General features: G+C 41.1%; 2 protein-coding genes across 2 annotated transcripts in view; one reads left to right on the top strand and one right to left on the bottom strand.

The window, feature by feature from the left end:
- The window catches only part of SS18L1 (SS18L1 subunit of BAF chromatin remodeling complex), a 29689-nt gene extending 14426 nt beyond the window's left edge, over positions 1-15263 (bottom strand). The window contains exons 1-4 of the mRNA XM_050917805.1: positions 14932-15263; positions 9107-9183; positions 6671-6755; positions 4639-4783 (exon numbers count right to left, since the gene is read on the bottom strand). Coding sequence (XP_050773762.1) covers positions 4639-4783; positions 6671-6755; positions 9107-9183; positions 14932-15000 — 376 coding nt within the window. The 5' untranslated portion in view covers positions 15001-15263. The remainder of the gene's footprint in view (positions 1-4638; positions 4784-6670; positions 6756-9106; positions 9184-14931) is intronic.
- A 406-nt stretch (positions 15264-15669) lies between these two features.
- Positions 15670-25842, top strand: PSMA7 (proteasome 20S subunit alpha 7). Its single transcript, XM_050917823.1, has 7 exons — positions 15670-15832; positions 19982-20108; positions 21611-21735; positions 23150-23272; positions 24452-24571; positions 25224-25286; positions 25620-25842. The coding sequence occupies exons 1-7, from the start codon at positions 15737-15739 to the stop codon at positions 25710-25712; spliced, it is 747 nt and encodes a 248-aa protein (XP_050773780.1). The 5' UTR covers positions 15670-15736; the 3' UTR covers positions 25713-25842.
- Positions 25843-26960: the final 1118 nt, after the last annotated feature.

Raw genomic sequence — 26960 nt, 5'->3', positions numbered from 1 at the left:
TGTATAAAAAAAGTTAGTGCTTACCTGGATTCTTGTTATGGTACACACACACACACACACACACACACACACACACACACACACACACACACACACACACACACACACACACACACACACACACACACACACACACACACACACACACACACACACACACACACACACACACACACACACACACACACGGCATAAAATAACAAAATAATACTACCCCCCCCAATTCCCAAAATTAAAACCCCTATTACTTACAAACAGCCAAACCTACCACCTACTGTCTGTTTAAAGCTATACTGAACCTTGTCCTAAAGACGACCAAACTTGGCTTTGCTGAATGGCAAGCAGGAACAAATTTCAGAAGTGAAGGCTCTGCAACTAGAAGGCTCTGCCAGCTTTTCCTAAGACAGAGGCAGCTCTAATAGTCTCAGCATGGCTGACAAATGCCAGCTGCGGCTTCAGCCGCTAAACTGAATCAAGAACTCTGGGAGTGTCCGAGCCTTCAATAGCTCAGGTGTTCCCTGACTAGGTTCAGCCCCGGCTTCCTTCTTCCCTTGAAGGTTATTAGCTACCCCTCTCTTGTAATGGGTGTTTTGGAAGGACCCAACAGCGGCTGGCAGCTCCTCTATGCTGCTGTTGCATGAAACACAACTGTTCTGTGCCCAGCAGCAGTACCAAACAGACTTTCTCCTCTGCTAGGGTTTAAAAAGATAGAAGAACATACCCAGGGATCCTGACACCAGATGGGCAGTGAGAGAGAGAAGCTAGCTGGATGGGGAAGGAGAGTGATGAGGTATCACAAGGCCCCATAAATGGGGGAGGGAGAGAAGAGGAAATGGAGGAAGAGGTCCCTCAGCAAGCCCACCATATAAGGAGAAAGGAGAAGGTCCCTCAGCAAGCCCACCAAACCTAATTAGAGTAGAAAGGAGAGGGGATGATGGCACTCATCCTGCCTCTGTACTGCCTCTACAGCTATCACATCCTCTTCCTTCCCCTAGCTTGATTGAAGATACCCAGTAGTTTCAGAGGTGAAATTCTCCAAAACACTATGCTAGTCCCTACTATCGTGACCATTATCCTTCTCTTCCCAGTTCATTTGCTGACTTGACCCCTGCGCTAGGAGTTCAACCTTTGGGATTCATACTAACAGTATCTTGCTAATTGTGACTGGGACACTGTATGTGCTTGCTTAGCTGATTTTGCTTTTATAGAGGTCTGTAAAAGCCCAGTCCAAAGCTCACTGAAGTCAACACAGAGACTCCTCCTGACTTCAGTTGGTTTTGGATTGGGCCCTAAAGAAGAACAACAAGGTTTCATAGGGGCCTCTGAGCCAACTCATACACTAAATACAAGTTTTCTTCAGTGAACAACCAAAAATGTAGAGCTCTGTATTACCAGGCCTGTCCTTAAGCATAAACAACACAAAGTGATTTCCTGGCACCCACACTTTTTGGGGGTGATCCCACAGTTCTTTCCTGACTTGGCAATTTATGAATTCCTGATCTCCTCTCATGATGGTGAGAGGGGTAGAAACTCCCAGTTTTCCTTTGCAGTTGTATGATACAAGAAAGAAACTCATAACTTCATTCAACTCTGCAGCAGCATGGAGCCTCGCTCTTGCTCAGGGTCACCCAGTTGATAAAGTTGACCTTGTTCGTTCATACACATAGCTGTAAGTTGTGGTCAATTATCTGTAGTCTAATAAAAGCCAACAGTCAATAAGAATAGCTATCAATATGCTGTGGTTGTACTCAGGGGCTGTAAGCACTGTCCTACTTACCTTATCATATGTTTAATTATCTTAGCTCTTACTGTTATTGGATACCTAACTTCTATTATGCAGAACCTCGTCCTTATTTCATATCCAGTATTGCTCTTAATTCTTTTAACAACTTTTTGCAAACTTAGTCATATTTATTGTGCACTGTTTCACGTTGTTGCAAGACCATTTATATGGAGACACATGCAGGATCTCCAAATAAGAAAATGTTTTCATGTTATTTTGATTTAATTGATATTAATTTTATTTACAGTCTGAACGGCGTCTTAAAGTTTTTTGAATACCAGTTTTCCTTAGGTATTCTTAAAGTATTTACAAATATTGAAATGAGAAAACTTGCTGGAGAATGTTTTATTTCATCCCTTATAGAGTGACTATAGGCCAGATTCTCAACAAGAGTAAACTGGTATAGTTCTGTTGAAGTCAGTGGAGCTATTCCAGTTTACGGCTGCTGAAGTCTGACCCTACAGTTATGTATGTCTTATAAAGCTGATACTTGTTCTTCAGCGAAACAGAAGACAACATGCAATTTGAATGAAGAATGGAGTTTGTAGTCTTTCTGAGTGAAAGTGCTTCTGCTGATGGATCTTACAAATACTGCAGGTTCAATTAACTACAGTATTGATAACTCTTGCAATATTTGTTGGTTTTCGTAAAGCCCAAGATCCCAGAGTTATGTTATTACATGAGAATCTCAGCTTTCATTTAAAAAACAGTGTTTCTGGCACTCACAGTTGCAGATAAAAACTTGAAAACATGACCCAAATGTACATGAAGCTTGAAAAACAGAAGGCAATAAAAAAAAAAGCACCTAACATTTTTTTAAAATCTTGCGATTTTTGTAAACCAACCTTGTGATTTCTGGGGTCTGATTCAGGATTTTTGAAGGCATGGGATTAACAATACTGCGATTGACCACAAGTGGTATGGCTGACAGACTTTATAAACTGCACCAGTAGAGCTTGTAGACTGGCTGTTTAAGTTCGGTGGTTTTAGCTGTACATCCAAGGCCTGAGAAATAACTGACTTCCAATTGGTGTATCAGGTGGCCTATCTGAAATGCTAGTGGTAGTTTCTGTCCATTTCCTAGTAGACTGTTGTCCCGTCACCAAAATCAGCATCACACTTGGCACGCTTGCTAGCAGTCTTATGAGAGATGTTAAGGATTGAATAGATGTTGGGAACTGAACTATCTTCTCACTTCTAGAGGGGATCCTTCTAAGACCTGACTGAGGATAATGGAGGGTCAGTGTGCAGAAGCTTGTGTTGCTGCCCCCTGTGCTGCACCTGTGATGCTAAGTAAACAGAGAACTTTAGTTCTGTATTGCTGCCACTCAATCACTTTCACAAATACTAGAGCTTCCATTTTCAGAATTGCATGTACATTTGTGTACCCAGTTTGCAAACGTTACTATCAGTCAATGGTTGTTCAATGCCCTATATGAAATTAATGTCAGTCTTAGTCTAGTTCCCAGTGGACTGGTGTTCTCATCACAATATCAACTGGCACTAATCAACTGCTTTGCTGACATTCTCAGCAGAGGCAAAGGATTGACTGGGCATTGAGACTGAACTACCTTCTCACCCCCGGAAGTGAGTCCCCTTAGGTTAGGGTTGACGCACTTTGGTGGGGCAACTCAGGGTAAGCTTACGTTGCTGCTGCCCTTGCTGTTACCTGTTCTGTGGATAAATAGAGGACTTCAGTCTCCAGGGCTGTCACACACACACAAAAGTGTAAGGAAAAAAACAACAATAATAATGAAAATGTAGATTCTTAGTGCACAGAACAATCCTCACTGACTGAGGATTTCTGTTGTTACTGAGTATCACGCAGGAAGAACACTGCAATAGGAAGGCCCACAATAAATTTTAAAAGTCCAGTTCTTTAAACTGCAAAACTATTCTAAGTAGGACTCTCATCCATTAATTTACAGAGACACTAGTAAGTTTAACAAAAAAAAGGTTGAGTAGTTTCATGACATACATCTGCCTAATAGTCCTCCTGCCAATGTTTGTGGAACAATCACATTTTCCTATTTTTAAAAACTGTTCTTTTTCCTTTCTAACACTTTGTGAAAGACTAAAGCAAAGGGAGAAAACTAACTAAATGATTATGAAGTGGAATAGTGAAACTGACCATACATCAAATGTTAAATATATGAAGTAAACAAAATGCAAAACAGAAAAAAAAAATCTCTTTTCTCTCAGTTACATTCATTCATGGTACTTTTGCAACAACATGGGTATAAAAAATGCATACAGAAGTGCATTTTTTAAGTTTACAGTTTTCCATTAAAAGATCTATGTAAGTAAGCTATTTCGTTATACTATACAACATTTTAAAGGCTACTCTTAAAAAAAGAAGACTAATGTAACTGCATTTTATTTTTGAAAGGGTACTTATCTTGGAAAAACTCTGAAGTCTGAGGACTTGATCTTGCAGTTTTTACTCATGCAAACAATCCCTGCTCACCCTGTCCATCCCATTGACCTTTATGGGGCTGCTTGCATGAGTGCAAAAGGGTTGCAACATACAACTCAGTTATGTTTATTATTAAAACTATTACGGTATTTAATTTTGAGATATCTTTTTATTGACGATTTTCATTGCGTGTTTTAAAATATTTTGTTTCATATTTATTTCCCCTACATAAATCAATTAAGTGGACTGGAGCCCTTGCAGAATCCAAGCAGCAGTATAAACTGTAGCCATTTTGTGAATATTTCAACATGTGCCTGAAATTCCCATGTGGCTGAAAGGTGAGTTACAGAGCTGTAAAAGACCTCTTCTAAGTATATTCTGCATTAATAATTTTGTTGCTGGGCAACCATAAAGCAGCACAAAGGGGAACAGAGCTCACCATTGCTAATCTGACTCTGCATGAGGGAGGAAGGAGGAAGGCCTGTCCCAATTGCATCACTGAGATTGCTCTGTGAATGGAGAGATTGGTTGGATGCACTCTGAGTCATTCCTCCTGGGCCCAAATTCATGTTTTGCGTTGGTGGCTGCAAACAACAAGAAGGGGAAGCAGATTTTTGGTTAGGTTTTAATTAGAAAAATAATAACCCTGAAACTAACCTTATTATGAATACAAACTGACTCATCTGAACGTGTGCCTTCAGATTTTAATCCTACAGTTTTGGGGCCTGATCCTTCAAACCTTTATTCACATAAGTATTCCTTATAGATGAAATTCAGCCGGGTGCAGAGCTAGGGTGACCAGATGTCCTGATTTTATAGGGACAGTCCTGATTTTGGGGGCTTTTTTCTTATACAGGCACCTATTATCCCCGACCCCCGTCCCGGTTTTTTACACTTGCTATCTGGTCACCCTATGCAGAGCAGACTGCGTAAGGCACATGCCCCCTAGAGCCTAAATGAAGCATGGTCCTTGTGATAGACCCTCTGCACAGAGGTGAATTTCATCCTATGCCAGTAGCATCACTGAAGTCAGTGAAACTACATACATGGGCAAGAACTACTCGCATAAGTAAGGGTTTGCCGGAATTAATCTTTATAAAGCACATTTTTAGTTATAGCGCTGTGTATATGATACTTTCTAAATCAATTACGTTAGCAAGAAATTCACTGCAGAATTAAAATACAAACATACAGCCTGATCCTGTCAATTTACTCAAACAAAACTCTCATTTAAATCAATGAGAATTTTGCCTGAGTAAGGGCATTAAATCTGACCACGAGTCTACAAAACATCTTCAGAACAATTCCAGTTTTGATCTCTGATTTATGTAAGAAATATAAGCTATATTAAGGAAAACAGGCTTGATCAGTCTTAAGTATTTACTTACATGGAGAACAAAAATTTTATAAAAGAGGGCTCTTCAGCAGATAAAGGTATAACATGGTCCAGTGTCTGGAAACTGAAGCTAGACAAATTCAGACTCGAAATAAGGTGCAATTTTTAACAGTAAGGGTAATTAGCCACTGGAACAATTTACCAAGGGTTATGGTGGATTTTCCATCATTGGAAATTTTTAAATCAAGATTAGATGCTTTTTCTAAAAGATGTTCTCTAGTTCAAACAGGAATTAACTCAAGGAAATACTATGGCCTGTGTTATGCAGAAGGTCTACATGATCACAATGGTCGCAAAATCTAAGAAAATATGGTCTCAATCCTGCAGTTCCTATGGAGGCAAAAATGCCTTTGAAGTCAGTGGGAGTTTTTCCTGCAAGAGTACTACAGAAACAAACCCCGTATCTTTAGATCACAGCTGTCAATCTGGCATAGGCATTTTGCATGATTCTGTCATTGAAGTCAATGACAAAGCTGCCATGGATTTCGGTGGTGCAGGACCAGACCTTTACAGTAGGCTTATCACCATGCATGTGCCTTGCAAAAAAACAGGAACCAGGCTGATAGTTTATGAGGAAACATTATGCAACATTTAATCATGAACCGGTGGCAGATTTAAGGACCAATGTATTGGTACCTTTCAGGACTAGAAATGGCAGCCTTGTACCATGAGAAAGGGAAGTTTCCAGTGGCACATACAGCACTTAGTTCAACCCTAAGAAGGGCCTGAGCACATACAATAGTGACATTTAAAATACAGGAAACCTATTTTTGGTTATTTAGAGATTTTTGATAGATCCTGTTGAACCCTGTACAATTTGATTCATGGTAATTTAGGCACCTGGCTCTGCAGGTGGCAGGATTAAAAAAATAGCCCCAATAAACAATAAAACATGCATAGAGTAGTTTTTCTATTACTGTCCATTGAAATCCAGAACTTTTTTTTAAGTATTTTTTCCTAAAAAGGTATATTAAAAATGGCTAACTAGTAACAGCTTTTTGTCATGAATCAATACTCAAATAATTGTCTCCTTGGTATAGTTAACATTGTATTTGATGTTAATATTGGTACTTACTGCAGGAAGCAGGGACTGCATATTCTGGTTAGAATCTGCTATTGTTGCCAAGTAAACCAGGTTTCTGTGCAAGATTTGTTGGTATCTAAAAGATAAGGAATTACGCTTATTTTGGGAAGAGTTAGCAATACCAACATATCACATTTCATGAATTCATTGCAGTCTTGGGTTCTCTGTGCTATCTATAAATCATCGGTAAATGTAAATTAGCCACTCTCTTACCATCTTAATAAATAATAATAATGACCATTTCTGTATTGTCCTGCCTCTTTTCAGAAAGTCTCAAAATACTTAACAACCATTTTACAAATGGGTAAATTCAGCAAGTAAAGTTGGTGAGAGAGACAAGCTTTTGAGCTTACACAGAGATCTTTTTCGGGTCTCAATAAAAGATATTACCTCACCCACCTTGTCTCACTAATACCTTGGGACCAGCATGTCTGCTACAACCCTGCATACTTTCTTGTTAGAAAACCCCACTGAATAAGTGGCAGAGACAGGAATTGAGCCTAGAGTCTTGATTTCTTGTCCCCTGCTCTAACAACTAGTCACTTTCTTTATGTTAACACAGTCCTCAAGAGTATAAATTCTGGAGCGCCAGAAAACAACCTTTTTGCCCTGCAAGGAAGCTCAGAAGAACAACACTCTTTCAAGAGTGCTTTAACTCGCATGCTTACTGCCATCCAATAAAACTATCTGAAACATTCACGCTTCCTCCCAGTCATCAGTGAACTTGAAAAGATCATGATGAGAAAGAAGCAGGAAGGAATCTAGAAACAAAACATTAAAAATTGTGCCACTGATCCAGAAGGAAATTCAAACTTTTGGAAGCTGGAGAGGCACCAAACAGGTAACTTCTTTTACTGTATGACTTTTCTTTTGGTGGAGGGTGGGGGCAAATGAGGTAGCAAAATGAATCCAGAATGGTGACAAGAATGAAAGTGATGGAAAGGAGGAGAGAAGCATGGTGCAGAGAAGGTACCTGAACTCCTAAGGCTTTGAGTTAATTTTTAGTGTTCAGGGTCTTTTGTGAATAAATATCAGTGCAGGAAGTAAATACACATCTCCCTACAGAAAAGGATTCAGATCTGTGATGAAGTCTTGAATCATTAGCACATAACAAGACAAATGCCTCCCTCTCCGTATACACACTTTCCTTTTTGAAAGAATAACAGCTTTCTCATGCCTGTCCTCCCTCAACTTGACCCCTCATTGGGCAGGCTTGGCCTGTTCCTACTGAAATCTAATCCATGTTTACAGTAAAAGTACATTGCTTTCATGATTAAGAACAATAAGCAGTGATGGAAACTAACAAGTCTTTATTCAGTTTATTTTGGCATAGATCACCAAGATCCTAGATCTCTAAAAATTAAATCCCCTTCTGATAAAACTATATTATCAACTTTGTGTATACTAGAAAATAATTACCTACCTGCTGATATTTATCTCCTGAACAAGTAGTGCCCTAATCCTAAATTTACACTTCCTTATAATTACTTTTGTAAGTATGGACAATATTCTAAAGACTAATCATTTTCTTTATGAACGTCAGAGCTTACAGATTTATATACAGACTTAAAGTCTTATGTTGTGTCTCCCCTGACTGTACATGCATAACAAGAGTTACCTGTATATGCCTCATAAGAGGAATATACCCTTTAAAGGCAAAACAGATCCTAACTTTCATTTTCATATAGTAAAGACTCTTCTCACACATTAATTGGGCATGTTTTAAAAACAGCATAAATTTGGTATCATTCAATAATAGTCCAATCCTATACATTTTGCCTGCATCATGAGTGCATGATTGGGTCCTAAAAGAAAATACTCTTTTCCAGGCAGAACTCTAAATTTCCCACAATTCACCTCTCCTACTTCAGATATAGTCTATGGGGCCAGTCCTGCAGTTGATCTACACTTGATTTCAATGGGAGTTCTGCATGCGAAATAATTCAGGATCAGGTCGACATATAAATTTCAAGTTACTCTTCATGTTTTTTAAAAATCAAAACTGCCATGATCCTCATTCCCAGTGTTGCTCTTCCACTGAGGGTAGTGATGTGCAAGGAACAAACTATGGTCAGTTTTAAAATTTTCCTTTGAAAACTGATGAAATATTCAATTTCCTTATTTTCAGAAGGTGTTCTTCATCTCTTATCACCAACAGCACTACTGTCTTGATTTCTGCACAATTTTTCCTTTGCTTCGATATATTATTGATCCTGATATTTTGTACAACTACATTGCTCAAAATATCCAAGGTGAAAAAAAATACTGTGTCCCAAGAATAATGTATACATATTGACTAATGGTAAATGTTAGAAAATTAGCACTCCAAGTACTCTTGCCAGTGGCAGTTGTGCAACACTATTCGGAGTATTCTTCTTGTACTTTGTGGTAAGAACAGGAATAATATCCAAAGTAAATAATACTCACTGAGTACATTCTGCTGTTTTGCCTTTGCTCTGATAGTCCATAATACACTGTATTAAGTGGTGATTTTCATCTAGCATCTGGACAAAAAAAATGATCAAAATACTTGTTACTATGCGATAAGACTTAAACACACCAAGTTCTGCTATATGTTTCTTCCTTCTGTGATATTCCACTTTCACTCATTCTTAGCTTGAAGGTTCTTTGTGCATGTCTGTTGCCTCCAGGTCATTATGAAGTTCCTAGACAGGAACAGGAATATTATTATGGAATCAAAACTTCCAACTAGTCCCAAAAGTCAAATTTATTTATTGAACGTTACTATAAAATAAACTCCGGGGGAGGGGGAAGTCCACTTTGTGTTAATCTTAGTCTGTAACTATTGTATTATGCCTGAATAGGAATAACAGAAAAATATGACAAAAAAAGGATACAAAACTTCCTTATTAAAATACTTAGTGCATTGCTTTGGTTTCAGAGTACAATTTTTATGAAAGGTTTACTAAACACAACCCACAAAATCTGAGTTCATTTTAAATGGAGGAAAAGTCAGAAATGAAAGATGATACAACTTATACGACTTAAAACATGTTTCTATAAAATTACAGCTCACAAAAGTTATACTGTAGGCTTACATCTCATTGGTGGTTAATACTATAAAAAATAAATACATCAATAGTATTTCTGTATTTTAAGTAGTGATTATTATTACTTAACATTAATATTGTGGTGGAACTTAGAGGGCTCAAACAGGTGAGGTCCCCATCATGCTAGGTACTGTACAAAGATACAGTAAACAGTCCCTTCCCAAAAGCTTACAGTATAAAATGTGTTGGATGTTTGATTTAAAAATACACACATGAATATAAACAAATGTCAACATTAACCTTTTTATGCCATGTCCCTTTTGCATTCCAGGACCATGTCCTCATGAATGCATTTCCGTTATCTCCTAAAGATGAGGAGAACATAGGTTGTACATCCATGTGAGCCCACTAAGACGTATTTTTACAGTTTGCCAGAAAGATTCTTGAACAGTAGCAATCCTTGAGGCTAGTCTGGATCCTTCTATAAGATATGGAAAAAGGCAGATATGTAGCTACCACGGGAGGAGTCTGGACTCTACGGGTAAAGGGAGCATTGAACTCCCATCCCCGCACGTACTGGATTTAGCACCAATCACCAGCTCCAGAGTCCTATATGGGCATGTCACAAGAACATATTTAAATTTTACATTTTTTGTTGAATTTGGGAAGTTTCCTTTCTTGCATTTAGTAACCATTACAAAATGCAAGAAATGAAACCTGACAGATATGACAGCTATAAAATCTAACTGCATGGTATTTGCATATAAATCTATGTTTCATAGATGATGGGGACAAGCTAACAAGTTTGAAGGCACTGAAAACTCCCAAGGTGTTTGCCCTGTGCCTCACTGTTCTTTAAATCACAAAGGATCACCAAATAGATACTTCACAAAGGGCTGTGTAATTGGGCCATGAGGGACCCTGTAGCTTTTAAACCAAGTAGACCCACTGACTGATTCCCATCTGATTCCCAGAGCCTGCAGCTGCATACCGTGCAATCCTTCACAATTAGCACAGGAGGCATCACAGCAAAGAGTGGGTTAATAACCATTTTAATCAAATAAATTAATCTCCTTTATCTCAAAACTCTGAACCTGAGTAAAAAGCTTTAATAGGGCCAAAAATACAGTCTTTATAGCTCCTCACTGTGGAGTCTGTTAAAAAATCTTATATTCTAGTAGTTATAAGTCTAATGATAGTTGTTTTAAATGGGCATCAAGCCACCAAATGGTTCTGTTCTAATTAAAAGTTATGTGCTGGATTTTAGAGAAGTTTAGCCAAAATACAGCTTTATCCACATGTCTTTGTTGAGCCATTTGCTGTGCATTTTTATAGTACGTTTATAGGCAGATATATTTTTAGAGGATTTAGCTAAAGTATACAACACTACAGAATCAATGGGTTTACTTTGTTAGTCCTTAACACCAGATAGATTGTTGCCGAGCAGAGGCACTTTCTCCACTAAATATCTGCATCTGATTCTAAAATACCTTTAAAAAATATCCGTGTAACCTCATCATTGCCAGACAGTAAACATACTTTTACAGAGATTAAGTTCACATAAAATAATTTCAGAGAAGCTAGCATGTGAAGCATATTGCACTTGAAGAAGCACAGTTTGAAATCTGCATCACTGACTAGATTGAAACTGCATTCACAGGAGAATTACATCCCTCAATGTATTTTTGCTCTTTGAAGTAGTTCTGAGATAGAGAAAAATTTTGAATAACCATGCACCAGTGAGATGATGCATGTAGAATAGATCAAAAACTTCAATTGACTGGTCTATGCCTTAAGCCAGTTCTAGAGTGGTTAACTTGTTTCCAAAAAATGAGTGTTCCTGGGCAAAATGCAAGAGAGAGCATTTCATCGTACAACTTACACTGCCTAAAATTCACATTTTGCTTATTTTAAAATGGTTTTTTTTGTCTCCACCAATTTCTTAGTGAGTTTAAGGTCTGCTATAGTATTTTTAATTATTTCCTTGATAATTTGTGGTGAACTTTCTACAAGTGAAAGAATGGAGAGATAAAAGAGTAGAGAAAGCAATATTTACAAACTTAGGGCCTGATCCAGCAAACAACTTAGGCCAAGATCCTCAAAGTATTTAGTTGCCTAACTCTCAGTGAAATCAATAGCAGTTAGGCACCTAAACACCTCTGAGGATCTGCACCTTACTTATCATAGTCTATACTACTGTGAGCAGTCTCATTAAAGTCAATCATGAAGATGTGCATGGTTGTAAGTACTACTCCTGATATTAAGTGCTTGCATGATTGTGCCTGTTTTTACATTTACGTTATCATCAGGAAATGTGAAACAGTCATGAAATATTTTCCACAAAAAGTTAGTATTAATTCATCCATATATCTGCTTGTTCTATTTAAGGAATGATTCTTGACAAATTTACATACAGACAAAGGCCCAAACATGGAAAAATTGGCAAAAGCAGCATTATCATATTCCTGTATTCTAGCCAACAGCAACCCCACACACAGCTCAAGATTTCTCTTGCTTCCGTATTTGTGCAGACAGAAAGGGTGTGTCATAGGGGTGTGTCATTACCAGGCATGGCGGTGTACTTGCAGACCACATACCCTGCCTGCTAGGGTTCACAACATCCCTCTGTGACTCTTGTCATGAAGGGTCTGAGGAATGGAGGTTCTGTTGTATCCTGATGTGGCAGACCTTCAGGGTGTACCTACCTCCCAGAAGGTAATGGGAGCAGTCAGAGTCATGGCAGGAGTCAGAGTCATGGTGATCCACATTTCTTCTTTATGTTTTTCAGTTTGTACTTACACACACATGGGAACCCAGATTTGGCACAGAATCTATATAAGCAAAATACTCCTGTCCGATTCACAGTGAAGCTCTTTGTTTCATGTTCTGCATTCATGATGTCAATGGAAATTCCCAGTGCAGAATTGGTGGAAAATAGAAAACAAAGCTCTGCAGAGCAGAATGCAGAGGGTAACTTTGTTGAAAAACATTATTTATTTTATAAGATGCTAGAAAACCTTTTAAAGTATCACTAATAAATGTCTCAGCTGATAGCAAACTCACATCTAGGAAAGTAGGCTTAGAGATCAAGTCTCACCTATGGATGTGTGTTCAAAACCAGTACTGGCACTCTGGTGGTACTACAAAAGGTTGCTGCACAAATAAAAGGGCTCTTTGGATAGGATAATGAGAGTGGCGGGTTAGTGAGGGCAAGTATGTATCTCCTATTTTGCTCATTACAAAAAGAATAGAGAATAGTTCTGGTGTCCTGACAGTTACTATGTTAAAAAAGGACAAAGTTCTGAACTCAGATGCAGGGGAGTACGTATAGGGTTAACGTCAATGCCCAGGCCTGCTCATGAGCTAATGTTAAGTACACAATCCCAATTCTGCAATCCTGGTGGTTCAAAAACTCTCACTTTCTTCAAGGAAAGTTTTGTGTAAGTAATGTAGTATTGGCTTAGTAAAGGTTTTGAAGGAGCCATTGAAATTGAGTTAGTAACATGTCTGATGAAAATTAGTTGATTATGTATTTTAAACACAAGTAAAAATTATGCTTTTTTGTGATTTTTTTTTATTTAACTGGTATACAGTTTTGGCTCCTAAAGAGAGCACTGTTGCAGATTCCCAAAATTAGTGTCGCACAATTACTTTTGACCCTGACTTCTGATCAGTGATTATAAAACCCACTGAGTTATTTATGTGCTCGTTTCCAGACAAAAACTTCAGAGATTTTGAAAAAGAAAATTGCTCCATGAACAATTCAACAGCTCAACATACGTGAGCAATCCTAAAGTAACAAGTCATTGAGTGTAGCTGATAGAGGGAGTATTTTTTATATTTGCAACAAAACAGATTTCAGTTCCAAAATATTAATGGTTTGAAAATTGAGAGAATCATGAAAATTCTTTGAATGTCCTTTTTCATGGAAATCAATCAAAAGTCATTTTATGAATTGTGAAAGTATATCTTAAATACACAAACATCCAGAGTTAAGGATAAAACTCCATCCTTAACCACTGGTGCCTAAATATTTCAGCATTTAAAAGTAAGTGGGTGTGATCACAATATCACATGTGCGGCAAGACCAAGACACAAGTGGATGAATTTCAGATAGAATCTCCTGGTATTTACCGATGTACACCAGGCTCTTAACTCTCTTTAAGGTAGCTTGTCCTGCTTTCATTCTCCTGTACTTTGATCATATTCTCCACTGAGATGAATTCCCCTATAATACATAAAACTGGCAACAGATGATGGCTTGGCTCTGGAAGAAATGTTGATGAGCAACTGATTACTCTCTTAGCACTGACACCTTTTGTGCGTGTGTGTGTGTTCGCCATTATAATTTACAAATGGGCCACAGACCTTTATTCCTTAGTTCCACTGCACTGACTAGACAAACTCCTGCCCAGCCAGAATTTCTAAAGCAAAGCAAAGCATGACATAAAATACACAGTGGAATTAGAAATTACAGGTACTGTTTAAGTAAACCAGACCGAGGACACAGACGTGTTCCTTATTGACATCGCCACACCCCTTCCATTGTTTACAGTTATCTCACAGGTACCTGACCCCAGGAGGGTGGAGGGTTAGTGATGGCAAGTATGTATCTCCCCACCCTTCTGTTATTTTCTTACAAATACCCATGGTAACTTCCAAACTCAGTACCCTCAGCTTTTGGCCTCTAGACGAAACCCAGGCTGAGTCTGCAGAGAAAATCCTTTGCCTGATTAATGTTACACATGAACAACTGCAATTCCTAATAAAAAACCTTTGGAGGATGGCAATAAGCATCTTTATTGCCACACTTCAGTACCTCCCTCCATATTTTAAAAGATTAAAATCCTGCAACCATTTAAAAAAAAACTTGTCAATTCACTGAGACATTTTTTTTTAAGAGCTGATATGCCATCCAAAATGTGCAGATCCCTGCTTGGAATTTATCCCTGGCATTTTTTTCTTTTCAAGCACAAAAGAGAATATGCAATGAATCTTCTATTCTGCAGATCCTCCTCTGGCTGCTTTCCTTCTCTCTCTCTTTTTGCAGGGATCTGAACACCTTTGCTTTGTTCCACCTCCTCCTCCTACTCCCCCCCTCCAGCTGTCCATCTTACCAACCCTTGCAAATTCACTAGTTTTCGTGATCACTTTAGAATTAAGCCTCCTTCCCCAGCCACAGCACCATAGCGGGAATATATAAATAACATTTCTTGTCTGTATAAAAGCATGCTTTTTTACCTTCTGGATAGTTTGCTGGGTGACCTCCCCTTTGCCTCTCGGGCGAGCAGAAGCAAAGGCAACCGACATGGTGGGGTTTTTTAATGTGTCTATAATATATTGCTTCTACGCTCTAATAATATTGTTATTATCTGGCTGCTATTGCTGTGCAAAGATTCTCCGCAGTGCATGGGGAGGGGAGCCAGCGCAGATGGTACAATCTGTGCCCTGCAATGAGCCAGGGGCACTGCACCAAGAGCCTGCATGCACCACTCTCGCCCTGATGCCTCTGATCCCAATGCAAGGTGGGGAGCCAGCTGCTGAGATTTGGGGAGGAGGAGTAAAGTCAACCGAGTTGTCCCCCCCTCTTCCCCTCCTCCCCTTTGATCTGCACATGGTGCGTCCCTGCTGCTGGATTTCCTGTCGCAGGCGAACAGCATCTTTCTGCCTTTGCCAAGAGCGGCCAAGTGCGTCAAGTGCGTAGGAAAAGAAGCAGGGTACGCCAAGCGCGTGGGGGAAACAGCCACTATGAAAAGGCAAGTGCCTACGTCAAATGCGCATGGGAGGCAGACAGCAACTTGGTACGCCAAAGGCGTAGATATGCTGCCCGGCACGTCGGGTTGCCTGCGTTCCTCCGGCCGAGTCCCTACGCCAGGATGAAGATCCGCCTACTCATTTGGCGCAAGGGCCGCCTTCGGCGTGCAGAGTGAGTGGCGCGGCTCCGGAAGCGGCGCGCGCAGGGCGGGGGATGAGTGTGCGGTTTTGAGGGAGGGAGGGAGGGACGGAGGTTGCTGGTTCCGGGCTGTGCAGCTCGCGGGCCGGAGTCATGAGCTACGATCGGGCCATCACCGTCTTCTCGCCGGACGGTCACCTCTTCCAGGTGGAGTACGCGCAGGAGGCGGTGAAGAAGGGCTCCACCGCGGTGAGTGAGGGCCGCGCCGCGCCGCCTGGGAATGGCCGCCGCTCCTAGGGCCCAGGGCAGCGGGGCGAGCGAGGAGCGGGTGCCCGCGGGCAGGGCTCGAGCGGGGCTGTGTGTGTGCAGAGATGGGGGAACCTGAGGGAGAAGAGGCCGGGGCAGTAGTGGGGGGCGCCAGTGTGGAGGGAGAGGGGAGCTGGGAGAGGTGGGGGGCAGGGGCTGGGGGCAGTAGTGGGGGGCCTGAGGGAGGGGGGCTGGGAGAGGTGGGGGGCAGTAGTGGGGGGCCTGAGGGGGGCGGGGAGAGGTGGGGGGCAGTAGTGGAGGGCCTGAGGGAGGGGGGCGGGGAGAGGTGGGGGGCAGGGGATGGGGGCAGTAGTGGAAGGCCTGAGGGAGGGGGGCGGGGAGAGGTGGGGGGCAGGGGTTGGGGGCAGTAGTGGGGGGCCTGAGGGGGGCGGGGAGAGGTGGGGGGCAGTAGTGGGGGGCCTGAGGGGGGCGGGGAGAGGTGGGGGGCAGGGGATGGGGGCAGTAGTGGAGGGCCTGAGGGAGGGGGGCGGGGAGAGGTGGGGGGCAGGGGATGGGGGCAGTAGTGGAGGGCCTGAGGGAGGGGGGCGGGGAGAGGTGGGGGGCAGGGGATGGGGGCAGTAGTGGAAGGCCTGAGGGAGGGGGGCGGGGAGAGGTGGGGGGCAGGGGATGGGGGCAGTAGTGGGGGGCCTGAGGGAGGGGGGCTGAGAGAGGTGGGGGGCAAGGGATGGGGGCAGTAGTGGAAGGCCTGAGGGAGGGGAGCTGGGAGAGGTGGGGGGCAGGGGTTGGGGGCAGTAGTGGGGGGCCTGAGGGAGGGGGGCTGGGAGAGGTGGGGGGCAGGGGATGGGGGCAGTAGTGGAGGGCCTGAGGGAGGGGGGCTGGGAGAGGTGGGGGGCAGGGGATGAGGGCAGTAGTGGGGGGCCTGAGGGGGGGGGTTGGGATGTCTGAGGGAGCTCAGGAGTGTGGAGAGTGGATGCCTGGAGGTGTGGGGGTAATTGGGGCAGTAGTGGGGAGTAGATGCCCAGCAGTGGTTGTGTGTGGTGAGAGCATCCGCGGCAGGGTATGACAGGACAGGAAGCTCCCATGAGCCAGAGCAGAGCTCGTTGTCTTGGGAAGACCCCGCACCATGACACTTTCCCTGGGACACTGGCCCATCTGCTATTTGGCCCTTGAGACTCTGCGCCTCCCCAACCCTAAGTTGGACTGAGCTGGCATCACTGGGGGTGTCTGACCCTGCCATAGCGTGTGTAGTGTGGGTTGGTCTGTGTAGTAAAGCCCACTAGGCAGAGCCCCTTTGGCTGTGGCTGTCTGAAAGAGAGAGCTTTAAAAAAAATGCTGGAGTTCGAAATATAATAGAAACAAGATTCCTCATCCTAGGAAGATAATTGAATGTAACTGAAATGATATACTATCCAATCAGTTAAATATGTCCACTCCAGAGCATAGAGTCCAACCTTGCTCCAATAATAATAAAACTCCTGACATCTGATAGGAGTTTGCCACCGTAAAGTCTGCAGGAGCCCATTGTATATGGCAAGTTACTAGAAGATTGCTCTTGGGAGTTGGGAGCGAAGATCTTCTAGAACATAAGAATGGCCATACTGGGTCAGACTAAAGGTCCATCTAGCCCAGTATCCTGTCTTCGGACAGTGGCCAATGCCAAGTGCTTCAGAGGGAATGAACAGAGCAGGTAATCCTTGAGTGATCCATCCTTCGGCACCCATTCCCAGCTTCTGGCAAACAGAGGCTAGGGACGCTTCAGAGCATGGTCTGATGAATTCTTCTTTCCATGCTTCTCACTTGCCATGGGGCCTTGGGCACACAACTTAACATCCCTGACTCTATTTCCTCAGTTGCAAGATGGGAATAATGCCCACTTCACAATGATTAAATGTCTGTGCTGCTTGAAAACACAAAGTGCTGTGTAAATGCAAATTGATGGTGGTGTCTGTTTGCAAACTGAAAATTATGAAACAGACATTTTTCTAAAACTGTTTTTAAAAATGAATCCCAAATGAGTTTGATTTTGCCAGAGTGTATAATACTAACCTGTACAGTGACATAGGTGTGTTTGGCACTTTACAGGTACATTATATATAAAGGCTTTTTTGGTAAAGTACATAACCTGTATCTAAAAAATTATTTGATGACAAACTTATTTTAAACACACTGGGGAGCTTATATTTTATTGAATAGTTGTATCTGGCAGTGATACTACTACAAACGTAAGCAGGTCATTACAAGTCATTGAGGCAAATGGTGTGTGGAGAAATGAGTTCTGACAGTTGCTGCATGCCCTTTTGGCTACACACAATTTTCTACAAGATCAAACTAACTGGGCAGTATTACCCTGGGCGGGCGAGGGAGAAAGGGTGTGAAATGGTTCTAGGTGACAGGAATACCAAAAAAATTGAAGGCCTGATTCACCAGAGCACTGAACCTTGTATAGTTGTTTACACCAGTGCACAGTGGTTGCAAAACATTACCACTTTATAAAGTTCAGGGTTATTGTTTAGCAAAAAGACAATGCTGAAAAACTGTGCATCTCTTTTTAACTCCTCAGTAACAAAATATTTGCATTGGGGATGAGAATAACAAACTTCAAGTCCAAAGGAGAATTTCAGAAAGTAATGAGAATGTGGAAGTGTCCAATGTAATCTTGGCTGTAGCTCTCATTATGTGATAATCTGTAATATGGTAAAGTTGGAAAATCTATTGGATCATCATAAATCAGATTGCCAAGAAAGAACCACATTTTCCAGTCCCCTGTGTGAAAAGCGGTGAGAATATGGCTTTAAAAAACAAACAAACCCCTTTTCCTAACGTTGGGAAAGGGGAGGTGGGAGAAGGAGTGCATAGGATAATCTGGGGGCTTGTCTACATCACAAAGTTGCAGCGCTGCAACTTAGGAGGTGTACACATCTGCAGGGCATCACCAGCGCTGCAACTCCCTGTTTGCAGCGCTGGCCGTACTCCCGTTTTGTCTCGGGTGTAGAGGATCCAGCGCTGGTGATCCAGCGCTGGTAATCAAGTGTAGACACTTACCAGCGCTTTTCTTGACCTCCGTGGAATAAGCAGGTATCCCAGCATACCTGAGGAAGCCTCTCTGGTAATCAAGCAGGTCTCCTTCCCCGCGGTTTGCTCCGGTGTTCTCCGAACCCCCGAGCAAGCAGGTCTCCTTCCCCGCGGTTTGCAGGGGGGTTCGGGGAACGCGAGAGCAAACCGCGGGGAAGCAGGTCTCCTTCCCCGGTTTGCTCTCGCGTTCCCCGAACCCCCATGCAAGCAGGTCTCCTTCCCCGGTTTGCTCTCGCGTTCCCCGAACCCCCGAGCAAGCAGGTCTCCTTCCCCACGGTTTGCAGGGGGGTTCGGGGAACGCGAGAGCAAACCACGGGGAAGGAGACCTGCTTGCTCGGGGGTTCGGGGAACACTGGAGCAAACCGGGGAAGGAGACCTGCTTCCCCGCGGTTTGCTCTCGCGTTCCCCGAACCCCCCTTGAAGCCGCCCAACAGCGCTGCAGTGTGGCCACATCTAACACCACTTGCAGCGCTGGTTGCTGTAAGTGTGGCCACTCTGCAGCGCTGGCCCTATACAGCTGTACTAATACAGCTGTAACAACCAGCGCTGCAAAATTGTAGATGTAGACATACCCTGAGAGTTTAGTATATAGAGGAAGCAACGTATGGATGGACTGCATTTATGGTAAGGACCATAGACTATGCAACAATCTTAGTATATTTTGGACCTGAGGAGCAATAGCTTGTATTTGGCTCTGACTTACTACTATAACAAGTATTCAATTACAGCAGCAACAGTGTTCTTAATTCAGCTTGGAATTAAGTATAAAGATGCAACTACATTAGGTATAAAGTACAATTACATTATAAACACTAATGTATGCTCAGAGAATTATTCTGTGGCATATTCATGATAAAGCCTCACGCTTGCTGGTACATGGGCCACTTTCTGCTGTGTTACATAAGTTAATTTCCAACTTGTTGCAGACTACAACATGAAGCAAACCATTTGAAGCTTCAGATGGAATTAATACTTTTGTACTCATTTCAAGAAAAGTCTATGCCTGGTATAGGTCTGTTGGGTGTATCTTAACTGTCATTGATTTTGAATGCATTGAAGGTTGGAGTACGAGGAAAAGAGATTGTTGTTCTTGGTGTGGAAAAGAAATCTATGGCAAAACTTCAGGATGAAAGAACTGTGAGGAAGATCTGCGCCCTTGATGACAATGTCTGCATGGCTTTTGCAGGTATGCAGTGTCTGACAATTGGACTATTAAATACTCATCTGTTAACCTGAAAACAGGCATTGGAATTAAAAGCTAATTATTGGAACATTGTGATATCACAGGGGTTCTCAAACTGGGGGTCGTGACCCCTTAGGAGGTGTCAAGGTTATTGGAAGGGGGATCGCGAGCTGTCAGCCTCCACCTCAAACCCTGCTTTGCCTCCAGCATTTATAATGGTGTTAAATATATAAACGTGATTTTAATTGATAAGGGGGGTCGCACTCAGAGGCTTGCTATGTGAAAGGGGGGCACCAGTAGAAAAGTTTGAGAACCACGGTGAAAATAAAATTCCTTTGGACAATTGGTGGAAGGGAGAAGAGGAGGGATTGTATTTAGGTCTTTACTTATTTCCTTTGAATAAGAATGCCTAAAGAGTAATTCTGTAGAACCAGCAATTTAATGAGGAAAATGTCCTTATGTTCAGAGCTTGTGTGATGCAATGGATTAAACATGAGGCTGAAAACAGGGAATTCCTGTGTTTTAATTCCAGCTTTGGCAGAGGTGTGCATTGTGGCTGAGGGGAGGTGAACAAACAGATACAGATAAAATTATTTGATCGTCCATAAAATGGACAATGTATATGAAAAAGGCTAAATTAAAGGAACTCTCTACGTTTGAATCTGACTTCAAGGTTAAATTTTACAAGCTATTATAAAACCAACGATCAGAAGAAAGACTAGTTTTAAATGAATTACTGCCTACAATGATTGAAGCTCTAAGAACTTGAAAGTGACTTAATTGACTTTCATTGTCCGAGCTGAGAGTAATGAAAAATAAGCAGCATAAGTAAATGACAAGTCAAAATCCTTTCACTGTCAATGTAAGTTGTTAGTAACACTACTGTTCTAAAATACTAAACAGTTGTAAATTATTACTCTTTGTACAGATATCCAAATCAGTAGGCCCAGGTATTCCTCTTTAGATTTAGACACATCTGTCACTCTTGCAAACTAACTTTTTTACAGTTCTTAATCCTATATATCTATTATGGCAACAGCAGCGTCAAGCTTTACCTCTAACCAGGAGGACTGGACAAGATTAATATGGATCCGTCACCTGTGCTCATTATGAGGCAGTACAGTATATAAGCAATATAGCAGAAATCTTTTTGAGGATAGACATTTTGCTAAACTGTTTCTAGTTGGTCTGCTGATACTGTCTGATAACAAATATTCTGGACACTTGTTTGAGCATTTGTCTCTAATTTGCAAGCATGAAATATTAAAACTGAAATTAAAATTTGGTTTAACATCTTAGCTACTTATAAAAAATTACTGTACCTTCATGACAAGCCGAACTAACTACATGATCTTGTCATTGTGACCCATGTCCCCTTTTTGTTACTCATCCTTCTTGTCTAAATTTAATTCTGAGCCCCCTTTGAGCAGGGACTGTCTATCTTATTTATCTATCTGGTGCCAAGTACACATTTGAGCACATAGTGAATCATATTATCATTGCAGGGCTCACAGCTGATGCCAGAATAGTGATAAATAGGGCTCGTGTGGAGTGTCAAAGCCATAGACTTACTGTGGAGGATCCTGTCACCGTGGAATACATCACACGTTACATTGCAAGCCTGAAACAGGTATATTAGACAACTCTGTACTGTGTTTCTCCATTCATTGTAAAAATATGGTGCCGGAGAATCAGTGGGTAAATAAAACCTAACTTTGGTCCAAATTCTGCTGTTACACTAGTGAAAAGCCAGGATAACAGATTAGAATCTCTTGGTTGGATACTACTGCTGTAGCTTCAGACAAAGGGGAGAAACAGGGTATGTCATTGGTTTTTCCCAAAGATGGGCAAATCCAGAAGATTAACTAATGCTCATTGGGACAGCATTATTGCACTTATTATGTATTAACAGTAGAAACATGCTGATCTGCCATCTTTAATTCACACAAACAGATTGGTTTCTCCAGCTTACCAAGATTTACTAGCAGAATACTGTAGTGCAACCTATTAAGACATGTTTATAAAATACATTTAATACACTGGAACTTTTATTAATTTAAAATTAAATACAGTATCAAAATGGACAAGTAGTACCTTCCATGATGCATTTTTATTTAATCTCTTACTAATGCATTAATCTCAGTGATCTCCACTATTTAGTAAGAGTCCAGTTTGTGCATAGTCCATCTTTAGTGTGAGCTCTGTTATGTATTGGAAAGGCAAAACGTGTTTACATTCTTTCCATGAAAGTTTATTTTGGATTTTTGTTTTACTGCAAGGGAATAATCTCACATGTAATTATTTTTCATTCTGACAGACACACAGATATTTAAAAAACTCGTTTTACAAGCAGCAGATCTGATTCTGTATTTCCTGTGGCCCAAATTCTTGCGAAAATAATTGGGCAAGGAATGCAGGATTGGGCCTCTATCCTGACAGAGCTGGAATGTGGGTGCTCTTTAACATTGTGAAGCAACACCAGCTATGGAGTAGCCTACTTCTCATCAGAGTATTTAAATTCTGAGAGTCTTGGGATCTTGGCAGCTATTGGACTTATCACAAAAGTTACTGTTCTGTAAGAATTATCATGTTTCAGCTTCACTTCCATGTCTTTTGGGGTTTTTTTAAATGGGTTTTCTAAGCCTTCATGTCAGTACAGCTTGGTAAAGCTGCTTTTTTGCATTCTTTCTGTGACCATCACATCTGCTAATCAATTTACACAAGGTTACATTCCTAGATACCTCTGAATGCCTTAATGTGAAACAAGAACAACAATATTTCACTTTTTTTTAATGTGGTAGTAGTAAATTCAGAAGTATCTAAGGCTGTTATTTTGGAACCATCCTCTTACATGCTTTAGTTTATGGGTGACCTGCAGTACAAGAAATATTATCTTGAAACCACAACAAGGGGAGAAAAGGTCCCAGTAACAAATAAGAAATACGATAAACTTTCTATGTAACTTTTGTACAACTACTACTTTTAGAAATCCATATGTGTTGTAGAGAAGTTTCTGAAATAAACTCTGTCTTGATTCTCATCAGCGATATACTCAAAGTAATGGCCGCAGACCTTTTGGGATCTCTGCCCTTATTGTGGGATTTGACTTCGATGGAACTCCCAGGCTCTATCAGACTGATCCTTCTGGCACTTACCATGCTTGGAAGGTGAGTTGACTCTTTCTACTGGCTGAGATTAAATGAAATGTCATTCAGCAGCTAATTTATCCTCTGGGGAGATCATATCTTGTTGGGAGATGGACTTGGTAGTTCTTATACCAGGGGTAGGCAACCTATGGCACGTGTGCCAAAGGCAGCACATGAACTGATTTTCAGTGGCACTCAAACTGCCCGGTTCCTGGCCACTGGGGGCGGGGGAGGGCTCTGCATTTTAATTTAATTTTAAATGAAACTTTAGTTATATATTATAGACTTATAGAAAGAGCCCTTCTAAAAACGTTAAAATGTATGACTGGCACGCAAAACCTTAAATTAGAGTGAATAACTGAAGACTTGGCACACCACTTCTGAAAGGTTGCTGTCCCTCGTCTTATACTATGTGGTCTGAGAGCCAGTGGAGAGCTGTCTGTTGACATGGTGCTAGCTTGCCAGCTGCAAAAACGTTCCAAGACAGCAACAAATATATTAGTGTGGATGTTAGGTGACTACAAATAGGATGGAGATGGTCTGCCCAGCTGGGAATGGGAGCGAAAATGTCCATTAGACCGAAAAATGTCTGTTCAAATGTGGTCAAGGGGCAGAAAAGTTTGAATACCCCATATCTAATAGGTGTCTTTCATCTCTATGATACTATGTGAATTGTAAGATTTTATCTTCTGCCTAATAATGTCAGCAAAAATGATCACACTTCGGTAAAATAACAAAATTTAGTACCAACTACATACTGGCCCACATGTTTATGCCCACTTTTTTAATATGTATAAAACACTTGATTTTCATATTTTCCACCCCTTCCCCTCTGTATTAGAGTTGAGACTTAAAAGTAGTGACCAAAGTTTAGTAGGGCTAGCAGCACATAGGATAAAACTTTACTTTGGAAATCTTACCCCATTCTCCTGAAAACGCACACGTGCTTATGTGTCATTGAAGTACCTTTCAACACTTTTTTTTATAGTGATTTGGCTTCACTTGTTTTTTATTGTGGGTGAGTGGCAATGATCTTCTGAATGGTTATTAATCCAGTCTTGGGATCATTATATGCACAACAGGGTATGCAGTCTGTTGGGTATTTGCATCATTTTCTGTTAGTGTTTTCTCGGTGAAGTGTACTTTAAAAAGTATTAAATCCTCCCAAACTTGTTCTACCCTTTTCTGCAATTATTCTAGGCTAATGCCATTGGGAGAGGAGCCAAGTCTGTGCGTGAATTCCTGGAGAAAAACTATACTGATGAAGCCATTGAAACAGATGATCTGACCATTAAACTTGTCATCAAGGCTCTTCTTGAAGTAAGTCTGATTCAACAACCTGCTGACAGTTTCCTCTGTCTGTGTGCTTGTGTGTGTATATATATAATGCTGCTGTTTCTCAAGTATACCCAGTTCATTCACCATAAGTCAGCCATGACTTCTAGAATTTATCAAAAATGATATTTTCCATTATAGTCTGAGGACGCTAGATACTGGCTGTAGGACTGAGCTACAGAACACTTCTTGAACAACCGATTATTACCAGGACTATATGTAATAATCTACCAGTTTCCTTGTGAAGAATAATTTTTTTAAAAATCAGACTTAAGCTTTGGATATTGGCGCACACATTCATTCTGAACACACTTAAACAATGTGCACTAGTTTATTCCTTGTGTTCTGTTGTATGCACTTAGAACTTGAGCTAAGTGAATAACCCTGCAATTCCCAGTGCTTTGGACTTGGTGGAAGCATATATAATCTACGCACTGAGTTGGAGTAGAGCTCATTAGACTGAAGAGGCTTATTATTTTGCAGTGCTAATCTTTGTAATGAAATACACAGCTTTCTGAGCTAACGGAAAGAGAAATTTAAAGTTCCCATCAGTGACTCGCTTAGGGAGACTTAATCAGAATTAATATATGGAATAGAATTTCTCATTCTAAACCTTTCAACTTTTTGACTACTTCAGGTTGTGCAATCAGGTGGGAAAAACATTGAGCTGGCCGTGATGAGAAGAGATCAGCCACTCAAGGTAACTGTTGTTGTTTCAATGATATTGTTCACCTTCACTACTCCGCTGATGCTTGTTTCTGTACTGCTCTCCATGTAGAATTCCTATTGACTGCTACAGCAGCTCTCCATTCAGGGCAGATGCAGAATTGTATTTCTAACTAATACGAAGGCAAAAGAAGTTTCCAAAACAGCTCAGCATGTTCAGAGTATTTGTTTGCTTACGGACAGACACTCACCCCTGCACAATATTACAGTATTGACTTAATTTTCTCATCAGAAGTAGATCTTTCACATTCCAGTAAAGTCTGTTGGTATCTTAAGGGTCACCTATGTTTGTTTGTTTTTTTTAAAGATTTTAAGTCCTGAAGAAATTGAGAAGTATGTTGCTGAAATTGAAAAAGAAAAGGAAGAGAATGAAAAGAAAAAACAGAAGAAAACATCATGATGACTGAAATCCAGTTGCATAGCTGCTTGTTTTTAATTCAAATCATGGGTTATTCTGTATAGAGATGTAGGCATTCCATTTATTCATACTGTGCCCTCTGAGACCTACAATAAACCTACTGATTTTTTTTAAGCTTTTTATTTTAAATAAATCTACTTGTTCCTTGGATTTTAAACTAGGCTTATGCAGCTGGTTACAATAGAGTGATAGTAATCTATTAAAGGGCACAAAGGTATCTTCACACCTTTCTTATTTATAATCTCTTGAACCCTGCCACTGATGTTCTTGTTCAATAGTTATTTCCCACCATCACTCCTGCAAACTGGCTTGTTCATAATCCTAGATTGCTATCTCATAGCATAATTATAAAGCCATAAAAGACAGGTCCCAACACAGTGGTTCTTTTTCTCATTTGACAATACTCCTAATTTTACAAAAGTTCCTCGTACGTGGTAATATAAATTAAAGTCACACTTGACAGTCATTTCTATAATAAAAACAGTCAGCTAGGCTGAATAGATTTAGCTGCTGTATCAGCAGAGCAGGCACTGTAACACTTCAGTGTTGTGAAAGCATGTAACATGCTAGAGTGAGCTTATGTGGTAGATTTGACCCTCATTTTGAGATAATGCAAGTTCTACTTATCTGAATGTGACTTGGAGTAAATAAGCGACTATCCTGAACTGCCTGTTAGTGGATTTATAGACCAATAATAGCGTTTCTGTATTTAAATAGCTGCAAACATTTTTTGCACATGATGCAATAACAAGCATCAACCATTTTCCAGAGATTGATTCTCAGTTACTTAAGGCCAGTCAGTCTCTGCTTCTGAAAGGGAGCTGAGATTTTCCTCTAGTTTCTTACTACTCTTCCCTCCTGTCTATTCCCACTGTAGTTCCAGCAGCGTTCATATAGTCTGCTCAACTTTTCAGGCCAAGTGTCCACTTTTTCCATTCTTGTACAAGCTCAGCTTAGTTATATCCTCTGCCCTTCTGAAAGCGGTGTCCTGAGAAATGATATAACATGATGTTGAATGTCCATGTGTGCAGCCACCACCCATCAAAACCATGCCATCATCCTTTATGAAAGCAGCTTATTACACAGGCTAATGAGCAATCATTGCTGTGTCCCTCAATCTGCTAAGTACCTAATGCAGCCCTGGAATGAAACGTGTGTTTAAACAAAAGTCTGTAGTCACAGGTGACAAGGTGGACTGAATGCAATATATTTAGAGACAGAAAGAAATGT

The sequence above is a fragment of the Gopherus flavomarginatus genome, chromosome 11 (assembly GCF_025201925.1).
Source record: "Gopherus flavomarginatus isolate rGopFla2 chromosome 11, rGopFla2.mat.asm, whole genome shotgun sequence".
Classification (NCBI taxonomy): domain Eukaryota; kingdom Metazoa; phylum Chordata; order Testudines; family Testudinidae; genus Gopherus; species Gopherus flavomarginatus.
The sequence above is the reverse complement of the archived record's forward strand: the minus strand, read 5'-3'. Positions and strand labels throughout refer to the sequence as shown.